The sequence below is a fragment of the Molossus molossus genome, unplaced genomic scaffold (assembly GCF_014108415.1).
Source record: "Molossus molossus isolate mMolMol1 unplaced genomic scaffold, mMolMol1.p scaffold_m16_p_13, whole genome shotgun sequence".
NCBI classification, from domain to species: domain Eukaryota; kingdom Metazoa; phylum Chordata; class Mammalia; order Chiroptera; family Molossidae; genus Molossus; species Molossus molossus.
Genome location: NW_023425348.1, coordinates 27347087 through 27359419, shown reverse-complemented (window position 1 = coordinate 27359419; position 12333 = coordinate 27347087). Strand labels below are relative to the sequence as shown.

The 12333-nt window shown below is 46.8% G+C and overlaps 1 protein-coding gene across 1 annotated transcript in view; it reads left to right on the top strand.

The window, feature by feature from the left end:
• The first annotated feature begins 7430 nt into the window (after positions 1 to 7430).
• The window catches only part of PANX1 (pannexin 1), a 44842-nt gene continuing 39939 nt past the window's right edge, over positions 7431 to 12333 (top strand). The window contains exon 1 of the mRNA XM_036259296.1: positions 7431 to 7611. Coding sequence (XP_036115189.1) covers positions 7431 to 7611 — 181 coding nt within the window. The remainder of the gene's footprint in view (positions 7612 to 12333) is intronic.

Here is a 12333-nt window from a genome sequence, read left to right as displayed (position 1 = left end):
GCTAAGTTCTCATGATCTTTCCATGCTGTTTCCCATCTCTTTCCTTCTTTGTGAAACAACATTTCCTCTACATGACCTATTTTAGATAAAGAGTCTTTTTTCTAATAAATGATGTTCTTTATTAACTGCAAATTTAGCTTGTCCCAGAATACCAAGGCCTGCCCCTAATCCTCTAAATATTCCCCTTTTGTTTCTTATAGTGGGTCAATGTTGTTGGATCCACCAGGAATCTTGTTGCCATTGGATGGCTATGGCTTGGGAGCTATTGGGGTATTTGAAATAGACCCCAAAATGTTGAGTTTTTTATGCCATCATTAAATGAGTAGAAGTAACCCCAAAGTGAGTTAGAGTTTGAATATTCCATAGGGCTCCTTACAAGCATCCAGGATGCAAGGAGGGTGAGGTAGTTACAGACATATCTACCACCAAGTAATCCCAATAATTTCTGAAAAGGGGACCCATTGATTCCTTTTCTGTTCTATAGGCACCCAGCCACAAGAGCATGGCTGGTGAGTCTGAGGACAAAATGTACTATAACAGACAGGGCAAGCTGCCGCAAGTCTTCTTCCATCATATCCAGGTATTTTTCTTAGATTTTTATCATCCATTCCTACAGCTACACAATACTCATCTAAATTAGATTCATATAGAATTCTACCAGAAGAATTATCAGGGAGGTGTTCTTGAAGGTATTTTCCCAAGATGGGTCCTTTATAATAGATATATCCAGAAAAAGATGTACCAAAGTTTACATTAACAGTAGGAGAAGACCAATGCGTGGCTAACAAGGTATTAATCTCATTAAGATAAACGATGATCAGAGTATTATTTTCTAGTAGATGGGAAAGATTTGCAGGTACCCAAGTTAAACTTCTCATATTCAATAAGGGAGGAAGTCTGAAGAGAGAGATATTGTTTCCATTAGAAACCCACAAGAAGGATAATAGCAATATAAGAATCATTTTATACATGTATCTTCATCAATCATGAACAATAATGATATAAGAACAAGGTTCAAGAAAAGTTCAAAGAACAAATTGAACTATTATTAGTGGGCAAAAAAGTGATGAAACAAATGTCCCTCAGTTCAATATTAATTTGTAGGCGTACAAGCCTTGTCCATGTCTTGGGATAGCAGTCTGCCTTTGATGTCCGTAGCTTTTCGTCCTGGGAGAGTCTTGGATCTCCACCGTAGGTAGAAGTAAGGGTCAGAGACAGGAGTAGATGTCCATTTGCAGTTAGGCACCTTTTTAAAATGAGAAATGTGAACCCATAAGTCAACTCTGTTAGGTTTGGCTGCACCTGGATTAGTTAGTAATACCTGTTTGTAATACCTTTTATTTGATGTCTTTTCCAATAGACTAAATTTCCTGATTGTAAGCCATGGTCTTTGAAGTCTTTATCTTCTGGGAGCACACACTGTGAAATGAATCAGTTACTATCAATTCCTTTAAGCTGGTTAATAAGCCCTTGAAAATAGTGTAGAATGTCTCCTTTTAGCAAGGTTGATTTGTATTCCCTCTTTCTTGAAAGCTGAATGAATTCAAGTTCTCATTTATCTAGCAAAAAAATTTTGTTCAGACTCGCAGTAAGTAGTTCCAATTGAAAAGCTGAAATTAAGACTAGCCAATAATTTCAACTCCTAGCCTTTAGTACCACCTCAAGGATTTTCTAAGAACAACTCAAATAAAGTTAGACCCCCTCCCACAAGCAAAGGGAAAGTCCTGGATTCCAAGAGGTAACTCACCCAAGTTCATCTGATGTGAAGCAGGGATCTGGAGGGGCTCAATGGGCCCCTGCTGGTACCTAGCACCAGGTCTGGGTCTCTGGGGTGGTCCTGGATGAGTTTCTTCAGAATCCTGCCGACTGCATTAGGTAAATGTTGAGAAAAGACTGTCCAGCCTAAGAAAGTCTTACAAGAGTTTATATGAGCCAAACTAACAACAATGTTGGGAAGCAAAATCTCAACAGATTGAGAAAATGCTCCTGAGAATGGCAGTTTTACAGCTTATTTTATACACTAGAATCAAAGGAGAAGACGTTAGCAGGGTTATGTGAAATCCATTGGTGGTAGATTAGGGAGGCGGGACAAAGCCAAGCAGAGAAATCTCTGAGATTGGATAAACAGTAAAACAAAGAGACGTACTTCTTTTACATTGGTACAAATAGGATAGTTTACAATTAACATTTACAGCACAGAGATGGTATTTGGGCAATAAGATAACAATGAGGGTTTCTGTGGTCTCTTGCACTGATGGGAGATTGTGCCCTGAGGAGTCTGGAAAAAGAGGATCACTCTGACATTCCAAAGGTATGTTATCTTATGCAAAATTGACAGGCACACTTAAAGATTGACCTTTGTCAAGGAAAATATCGGCCTAGGATGTGACTACCTGCCATGACTTGTTTTCAGTTGGGAATTTTTATGTTCAGATCATCCTGTGTGGTTACTTTCAGTCTGTGAGTTTATAAGGCCCATCATGCAGGTCTCCCCTGAGCTTGTCAGGTTTAGTATGTGGCCCCTTTTTCATCCACACAACTAAACATAATGTGGTATCCTGGATAGAATCCTAGAACAGAAAAACGATACAAAGTAAAAGTTAAGGAAACCTGGATAATGTAGACTTTAATTAATATTAATGTATCAATATCGGTTCATTAATTGTAACAAATGTACCATAGCAATATAAGATGTTAATATTAGGGGGAATGGGTACAGAAGTGGGGGTGTATGGGAACTCTTTGTACCCATACATCTGCTCAATTTTTCTGTAACTATAAAATGGCTCTAGAAATGAAAGTCTACTAAAAAAAGAAATGTTGCACAGCCAGTATGACTCACTGGTTGAGCGTCAACCCATGCACCAAGAGGCTGTTGGTTTGATTCCCGGTCAAGGCACATGCCCAGGTTGTGGGTTTGATCCCCAGTAGGAGCTGTGTAGGAGGCAGCCGATCAATGTTCTCTCTCATAGAGGTTCTCCTTCTCCCTCTCCCTTCCTCTCTCTCTCAAATCTCTCTATCTCTCCCTTCCTCTCTCGCTAAAATATATTTTTCTTTATTGATTTTAGAGAGAGAGAGGAAGGAGAGAGAGAGATAGAAACATCGCTGAGAGAGAACACTGATTGGCCGCCTCCTGCATGCTCCCACTGGGGATTGGCCCACAACCTGGGCATGTGTCCTGACTGGGAATTGAACTGGTGACCTCTTGGTGCATGGGTGGATACTCAACCACTGAGCCACACCAGCCAGGTGCAAAAAACATATTAAAAAAATAAATAAATAAAAGTGGTGGAAAAAATAATAATAAATAAAAGTGTTGAGAGTGGGCATCTTTTTTAAAAAAAAGCAATGTGTGACACCTTAAATTCCTGAGGTTGGTAATGACAACTATCAAATGCTAAGCACCCATGATGAGGCAGGCACTGTTAAATATATTATCACAAGTAATGCTCAGAACAACTTGATCAGGTAGGCAGTATCATCCTTAATTGGTGAATGAGGGAACTGAGGCTCAGAGATTTTCAGTGACACATTCTTAATCACCCAGCATTCAGTGGCAAATCTAGGAGTTGAAGCTGCTTTCTCTTTTTCCTTCCAAAGACCCTTGGCACATGTCAGATTGTTTGATTTGATTTTTATAGTAGGAAAAATGTCTCCCTTAACTAGCACTTTCTTTTGTGCCATTCATCTCTATCCTCAAAGGCAGGGCACCAATTTGGGCTCTCATTACTTCCCATGTGCAAAATTTCGACAGCCTCTTACCTGGCCTCTCCACCTCCACTCTGCGCTCCAATCCGCGCTCCAATCCACTCTCCAGGTGGCCGAAAGATTCATCTTTCAAAAGCACAACTCTACTTACATTACTTCTCTACAAACACTTCCTAATACTTGATGGAAAAAGGGCCAGACTACTTCTCTGGCCCCACCCTCTTCATCTTTCCTTTAGCAGTGTTAGATGTCTCTACTTCCTATTTCCCAGCAAGTTCTCTTTCTTGCTTCTATTGTAAATTCAACACACGTGGACTGACTTCCTGCTAAATGTAAAAAAAAACTCTGCCAGGGTTGAGAGCAATTCACAAGACTGCAGATTCTGCCCAGATCCGCAGAGGAATTCTATATGTAATGAGAAAGCAGAGATGCAATACACCATCACATCCGGCAAAATGAGCTAAGTGCTGGACCAGAAGAAGAAAGTAGTAGGGAGAGAGTGATTCATCACAACTGAGGGATCAGGAAGGCTTCCAGAAGAAGGGACATTTGAGCCTGTTAGATGTGCAGATTTTGACAAGGAGAGAAGCATCACAGCATCCATGCTTTCATTTGCTCCTAGAAAGCTCCCATCTCAGCTCTGCCTGACACAAAAAGGCAGATCCATCTAGGCCCCGCTCTTTTACACACCCTGCTTGGCATACCACATCTTTCACAAATCACCCTTTCCAACTTGCATATGGTTAATTGTGCACATGTTGTGCTGACATGTTCATTGATGATTGGTAAATTATTGTGCTGACATGTTTATAGCTCCATAATTTTTGATTAGAAAAGTCACTGTGTGCCATCTAGCTGAATCTGTTTTGTAAAGACCCCCTGAACCAAGAAATTGTTAGGAGCCGGCTACGTGTCTGACAGAGTCCACAGAGCCTAGAGGTCTTGAACCAGAGATTCGACCTCCCCCACAATCTCAAGGAATTGGCTTGCATTGTGTTTGTGCAGCTCAGGGCTACCTTGAAATGCCTGGGTGTTCCTGGGTTCTTGTGTGTGCCTGGGTGTCCCTGGGTGTGCCTGGGTGTACCTGTTATCCACAAGGCAAACTAATTCTATACAGCATTGTTGTAGCCCTGGGCATTATATCAAGAAGATCCTATTTTCTTCTATCATTAAACTTTTGCTGTAAGGTATAAAAGGCATGTAATAAAGCATATCGAGGCTGGTCTCTAAAGACTGTCACAGAGGTGTTCGGAATCAGACACCGGCTGGCTAATAAATGGCTCTTATTTGGACCTCAATTCTCTAGTAGTCTTTCTTTGACTCTGTCACACCACAATAATGCTTTATTCCTCTTACTAAGCCATGAGGTCTTTGAGGAAACGGAATGTGTCCACGTCATCTTTGCTTCCCCATCCAGCAAGCCCAGAACTGGCCCATCTCTGGCCTACAACATATGCCTTGAGTGTGTGGATAAAGGAGTATAAGTTGGGCTACTTGTTTTGAAACAATTTTCAAGGTGAAACATTTTCAGATTCCTTCAGACACTTAATATTTATTAAAAGACCCACTATATACAAGGTATTTGTGTTACGTGTTAGATATGAGTTGTATACATAGATATGAACCTGCCCTCGTGTAGCTTACCATATAAAGGGGGAAACAAACATTAAATAAACAAACAAACACTTGTTGAATTACAGTTATGATTATTATTAAGAAAAAATTGAAGGCAACAATAACATAACTTATATAGCACTCATCAGTTGCAATAGAACTCATCAGCTGTTCTAGTCGCTTTATATAGGTTAAGTCATTTGATCCTTATCACAATCATAAGACGTATAACCACTTTGGAGATGAGAACACAGGCACAGGAGGGTCAAGTAACTTTTCCAAGGCCCACAGCTAGTAACTAGTAGTGACAATATTGTAAGAATATACAACAAAGTGACCTTATCTAGTTTAGTGTACTCGGAGAAGACTTTCCTGGGGACGAGACATCTATCTGAAATCAAGAGGGTGAATAAGAGTTGGCCAGGGAAAAGGCTACTACGGGAATGTTTTGGGCAAAGGAGGGGCTGGGGGAGCCGAGGAGCCTGATAAACTTGAAGAACTGTATAGTGAAGCTGGTGAGGCAGGCAGTGACCATGCTAAGCCTTTTGGATTTTATCCTAAAAGTAATGAACACTTTAAGAAGGGGGAGGTGACATAACCAGACTGGAGCTTTTAAAAGCTCCCTCTGGCAGCTGTGGGAGAGACTGACTTGCAGGCCTAGGGGATATATTCCTATATTTGGTTAGGAGAGAGACTGGTGGCCTGAATTGGTGTGTTGGAAGTACAAGGAGAGAACGGCCAGATTTTCTATATTTAGGAGAGAGAAGCAAGAGAATTGGAAGTTGGTTATGGCAGCTGGGAGAAATGGAAATGTTGGACAGATGGGTGGATGGTGATGCATTTAGCAAGATGTAGAAGATTGGAGTTCAGGTTGAGGAGAAGATGAGGACTGCAGTTCTGGCCATTATGAATTTGAAGTCCAGGGAGCCATCGAAGTGGAGAGTTGTGCAGGCTGTTGGACCAGGGCTCAGAGGATAGGCCAGGATGGAGACGTACATGTGGGAGTTGAAAGCATATAGAAGAGGCTTGTGAACATGAACCCCCCCACCACCACCACCACCACACACACACAGCAGAGAAGGCAGCCCAGCCTGGCTCCAAGGAGGCCTCGTGTTTAAAGGTTCCATCTGCTCCTTATGTTGCTGATTAGAGCATCTCCTGTTTATTTTCTCAACATCCCCTTTCTGTAAGTGATTCAGAAGATGCTCTCCCCCAACATGCACTCATCCTTGGCCACCCCTCTGCAGGCTCCCAGACCAAGACCGACAGGGAAAGCAGGAGGAGAAGCTCGGACTGAGCAGGGAGAATTGAGGCCTGAGGCCCAGTCACACTCAGGGCTCACCACCGCTGACCAGCTCTTCCCTTCACTCAGAGCTCCTGGAAGGGCCTACGCCGCGCGATTGGCTTTTGTGGTACCCATTGGTCTTTGGAGCATCCGCAGCTCCTTTTAACCTGATTCACCAAGTGGAAATGTTGTGGGTGGGGCCTAAAAAGGGGCCATTCTGTCCACCGGCTATGAGGTTGCTTTTAGAGATGTTTCCAAAGTCCCGTGAGGGTGCCATGGCAGTGGGGGAATGAGGATGGGAGGAGCGCGAGAACGAGCAGAGTGAGGGAATTCTCTCCACGGGGAAGTAGATGCGAGGGTCGCGGGATGCTGCCGAGCCCCTCCGCCCCGCGTCACCGCGGTTTCCGGAAACTCCACGCCCCGGGGTCCTCGGTCTCCCTCCCGGTTCCGGAAGAGCGCGGCCGAGCGGGCTGAGCGGAGGGGCCGAGGGAGAGGGAAGCACTTTGTTCCCGGGTTGGCGCCCACGCCTCTCCGGTAGGCGCGAAGCCGGTGGCGCGCGCGCCGCAGGAACCTGCGCGGGGCGAGCGCGCGGGGGCGGGTCTGCGCCGGCGGCCGAGGGCGAGCGCGCGAGCTCGTGCGCCCAGCGGGGAGCGCGGCGGCACAAAGGCGGGGGGCTGTGGGAGCAACCCGGGAGCCAGCAAAGGGAAAGCGAAAGCCTCGGGCGGGGCCGGCGACGGGGTGAAGGAGCCACGCAGCGCTCCCGACACCGGCAGTTGCCGGGCTGTCCCCGGGCGTGCCAGGCCGAGCCCGGCGCGCCGCAGCCATGGCCATCGCCCACCTGGCCACCGAGTACGTGTTCTCGGACTTCTTGCTGAAGGAGCCCTCGGAGCCCAAGTTCAAGGGGCTGCGGCTGGAGCTGGCCGTGGACAAGATGGTCACGTACATCGCGGTGGGGCTGCCGCTGCTGCTCATCTCGCTGGCCTACGCGCAGGAAATCTCCATCGGTAGGGCCGCGGGCGGCAGGGGCGTGGCGGGCGGAGGAGGGCGGGCCGGGCCGGCTCCGTGGGAGCGCCCGGGTCTGAGCGCGATTCTGCCGTGTGCCCCGGCAGTGCTCGGTGCTGAGACGGGCCGAGCCGTGGGGAGAAAGGTAGCCCCCGTGTTACGGTATCCTGCATTCTTTGTCCACGTGCTTCATTGATAACCCCGTGGACTCTGCTCACAACCCTATTCCTCGGTTGTTTCCTGCGCCCCACAATCCCAACGGCGGCTTAGTGTTCATGCCCCACTCTTACGAACGGCACCCTTGCCACCAGATTTGCCCAGAACAACGGTCTCCCCTCTTTAACCCTACACACATTTGTGCCCTCACCTAAAATTGTGTACCAGAGAAGTTCCTGAGTGGTTAAACGTTAGATATGCAGACACGTTCTCCATGAAGAGTATGCTCTCCCTTTGTTATCTTATTTTAATTGATATTTACTGAAACCTGAGCGCCGCAGGATTGTGAATGAAGGGAAATACCTGTACTTGGCAGATTATAGAGAGATACCAACATTTTCCACCTGGACGTTCTTATTATGAATGTGAGATGAATGAGCCCCCTTCATGTAAATTCTCGCTTGATCATAACAGTGCTGTGAGAAAGTCTGGTGGTTTGGGCAGGATCACGTGGCTAGAAAAGTGTATGGTCTTTCTCCTCAGCTCTTCTGACTTTCGGCACAGGAGAGAGCATTTGAGTCAACAGGAAGGCGATGTAGGGCAGACAGCTAGAGACAGTTCTGTGGGGAGGGAAAGGGAGAAGCTGGCGGGGCTGGACCTTTGTGAGCACTTGGGCTGGCCCTGAGTCTTGGAGCGTGGGTGGGATTGGATAAGCAGAAGTGAGACCTTTGCCAAGATTTTGAGATGGCAAAAAATGTTACATCTTCCTGCAAGGGGAGAGACAGTGATGGGCCAAGCTGAGGCAGGAGGATTAATCGGGGCTCCTGGGACAGAGAGTGAATGTGGGCCCGGGTCACTTAGACCAGAAGCTTACAGACTTGATGGTTTAAAAACTACAGAGTTCTTATTTGAGCAAAGTGTGGACCGGTTGAAAACAGCAGTAAATAAGTAGTAGCCTGATGGTGGCATGTAGAGTCTGTGAAGGAAGGGAGAGGAGTTAGGGAGGCGGGAGGCTGCAAGATGGGGCATCGGTTGAGGTCTTGTGCATGCATGGGGGCCAGGAATGGAAGGGAAAGGATGGGAAGGGCTGATTTCTGAGAGATTGGGGAGCAACAGGCAGCACTTGGGTACCTTGTGTTTTTAATAGGCCATGAAGGGCAGAGACAGGTGAAAGTTTTGGGAAGGCTGCAGGCCTGGGTGAGTGGGGAAATGTGGTGTTGATAGAAACCGCGAATTGAGGGAAGAGTTGGTTAGAAAAAGGTTACAGTGAGTTTGATTTTGTGATTTGTGGCACTACGTTGTTCATCTTCTCAGGAAGTTGCCAAATTTGTTGTGGAAAAATTAAGTGTTCGGTTTTCCTTGTCTCTGAGTAGGCATAGCTATGGGGTTTTCTTCCACCTTCTAGATGGCCGGGTGTTGAGGTTTCCAGTAGGAAGGAAAACCACCAAGTAGCATGGGTCCTGGAGATAGTCTCTCCCTTCAGCAAATGTCCCTTGAGTATAAACTATGGACTGGGCCCAGTGCTGGGCATGGAGGACCCAGGCATAAATGAGGCATGGTCACTGTCATGGAGGAACAAGTCTTGGGCACCTGATGCCAGGAAGGAGGATTTGATTACCATCCATGGTCAAACTTCACCTCGGGTCACATATTAGAGGAACACCTGAGGCACTTGCACCGGTAATACTATAGACTCATCCAAATTGATGAGTTGTCTGAGAGGCATTTAGTTGGCATTGGGAGTGGGTTTATGCAGCAAGGACATGCCCTTATGCTGTCGGCAATGCAATGCTGGGTGTTGGGGACATGAAAGGACGTTGAGGCACGGCCCTCTCCCCACCCTGCGGGAGTTTCCCACCCAGCGGGGCACTAGAACAGACATGCTGACAGATAACATCCTTCAGTTGTGTGTGATTCACTGACAAGATGGTGTAGAGCTCTGAGCACCAGGTTGCTGAAGGTTGCCCGGGACTTGGCTGAAGAGCAGACTCCCATGTCTGCTCAAATGCTCAAGACCTCCAAGCTGAGGACAGGCACATGGGATGAAGCCATCAGAACAAGGGAAGACCTACCAGGTTCAGACGCATTAGATAAAGCCAGAAGAAAGACTCTAGAGAGGAGAGGAGTGGTACATAAAGTAGTACCTGGAGTTTGACGGGGGGTCATGTCGTGCAGCATTTTGTTTTGTGCAAATTCAGCTTTTGTACAAAAACAAAGCAATAAAGGAGAACAGCAACAACAGAAAGAAGAGTACCTTCAATGGAGCAGGCACTCTTGCCCACCACTTTGGTGAATGAGCACCGGCCCAGAGTAAAATAGGTCTGCAGACTTGAAACCTGTTTCATCCTCCCTCATGAGATGAGCTCCCTGCCTCTCTGGCACCTGGGGGAGTCTTTTATTGCCATGCATTGCCCACTGCATTATAACCTGTCCCTATGGCTGCCTCACCTACAAGATACTTCATTATCTTCTCTCGGTACCTAAATCTTGCCAATGAGGGGAGGGGACTGTTGAAGGTTAGAGAGAGATTGTCTTCACATGAGAAAACATACTGGGTGTCATATTAAAGGCTTCTCAGCCTTTGGCTCATTTTCTCAGTACTTCAGCCCCCTGGGTTCCTTTTAGAAAAGAGGGACAGAACCTTCCCAGGCCATAGAGACTGCCGGGCAGAGCAGCAAACTGACCATTAGGCTCTGCTGGGTACCAGCAGGGTGGCCGCAGGTAGAGTCCACTCCGTGGAGGTTCTGGCCCTTTGCTTCCTGCGTGGCCCAGTGTGGAAGCTGCAGGAAAACAGAGCTCTAGGACCCCCCTTTCTAACACAGCTGTCCCCAGAGGCCTCTGGAGGTGTAGCACATCTCACCCTGGGAGGGAGAGAGAGATTTAGGAAATAGCCGTGTGGATACTAGCATAATTGGACCATGTGGCCGTCAAGCTCTGAAATTCTAGCAGTATTCATACGAACTATTGAAGAAGTGAATTCCCTGAGTGTGCCGCTCCCTTTCCGTGGCTCAGACTCTGAACAAGGTCCATGTTCTTGGGGACTTGGAGAAGGTTTGTAGTGCCCTAGGCGTAGGGTTATGCAGGGCCTCCTCAGAGGCTGCTTTGATTCTCTGGGGCCCTAACCAGAAGTATTAGGAGACCTCAGGAAAGGAGAGCCCTGGTCTCCTGCCAGGATGCTTCTTGCCCTGAGCCTGGCCGGCTGGACCAGATGAGCAGTGGAGGCAGCTAGGGCCCCCCTGGGAAAGGGAGTCTGGTCTGCCCAGGGAGCTCTCTTCCTGCTGCCCTCCCAGCGGGCAGCCCCAATTCTGGACAGAGGGTTGGTCCCTTCGAGTTAACTGCGCTCTGCTGCTATCATCACAGGCAGGCGTCGGGCCAGCCCCAGAGAGCCAAAGGACAGATATAACTGCAGCTGCTTCTGATACTACGTACTTGCTTACAGTTTCCCTTGTGTTTTCTCCATCTGAGTCAGCAGCTGGGTGGCTTAAGTCATCTGCTCTGTTGTGGCTGAATTTAGTCACATCTTTGGGAATATGTTGAAGTTTCTTTTCATCATGTACTAAACGGCAGAGCTGGTTGATTCTTTTCAGGATTTCTGTAAGAAGGGGTAATATTTAGCGTCTCAGTGTATAGCACCTCTCAATTCATACTTGAAACGGAAGAGTCCAGAAAGCCTCCTGGCCCCTTCCAGAAAAATGCCTGCTGTCTGGAGTGGCTGCTGACGTGCAACTGGTTCTCTTTGTTAACATTCTTGTTGTGTTTTTATTGAACGAATAGCACCTAAATATATTGTACAGAATATGTTGCACTAAATATATTTTCATGCTAAAGGAGTCATAAACCTCCTTCATTGTGTGGTGGAGGGGACCACTGTGTGGGCATTTGTGCAGCCGTCAGGGCCCCTTGGTCTGCACTGATGGAACATGTGTGCCCATCTTTTAAAACAAACTGAGTCATACCACAGTGGTTTGCTTTTTCTCACTTAGTGTTTTGGGCAGCATTCTGTGTCAGTACATAAGAGTCAACTCATTATTTTTTAGTAGGCAGGGAGCATATTCCGTATTCTTTTGTTGTTGTTGTTACTCCTCACCCGAGGATATTTTTGCATTGATTTTTAGCCAAAGTGGAAGGGAGGGAGAGAGAGAGAAACATTGATGTGAGAAAGACACATTGACTGGTTGCCTCCCACATGACTCCAACCCGGGCCAGGGATTGAACCTGCAACCCAGGTACATGCCCTTGACCGGGAATCCAACCCGAGACCCTTCAGTCTGTGGACGGACACCCCAACTGCTGAGCCAAACTGGCCAGGGCACCTAGTATATTCTTATCATAATTCCTCTAAGCACTCCTCTAGTAATGTACATTTAGGTTCTTCAAAATTTCTACTATGACACATGAAGCTTGTGTCTGCATAAATCTTTGTAAATGTTCCCTCCTCCCAATATTGGAAGGAAAAGAGAAGAGAGCACACTATCACTTCCCAGAAGGATGAAATCATCTTCCAGGATAGTTTGCATTCCTGAGTTCTGATTTCAGATAAGTAGGGAAAATGTTGCCCGTACGCCCCA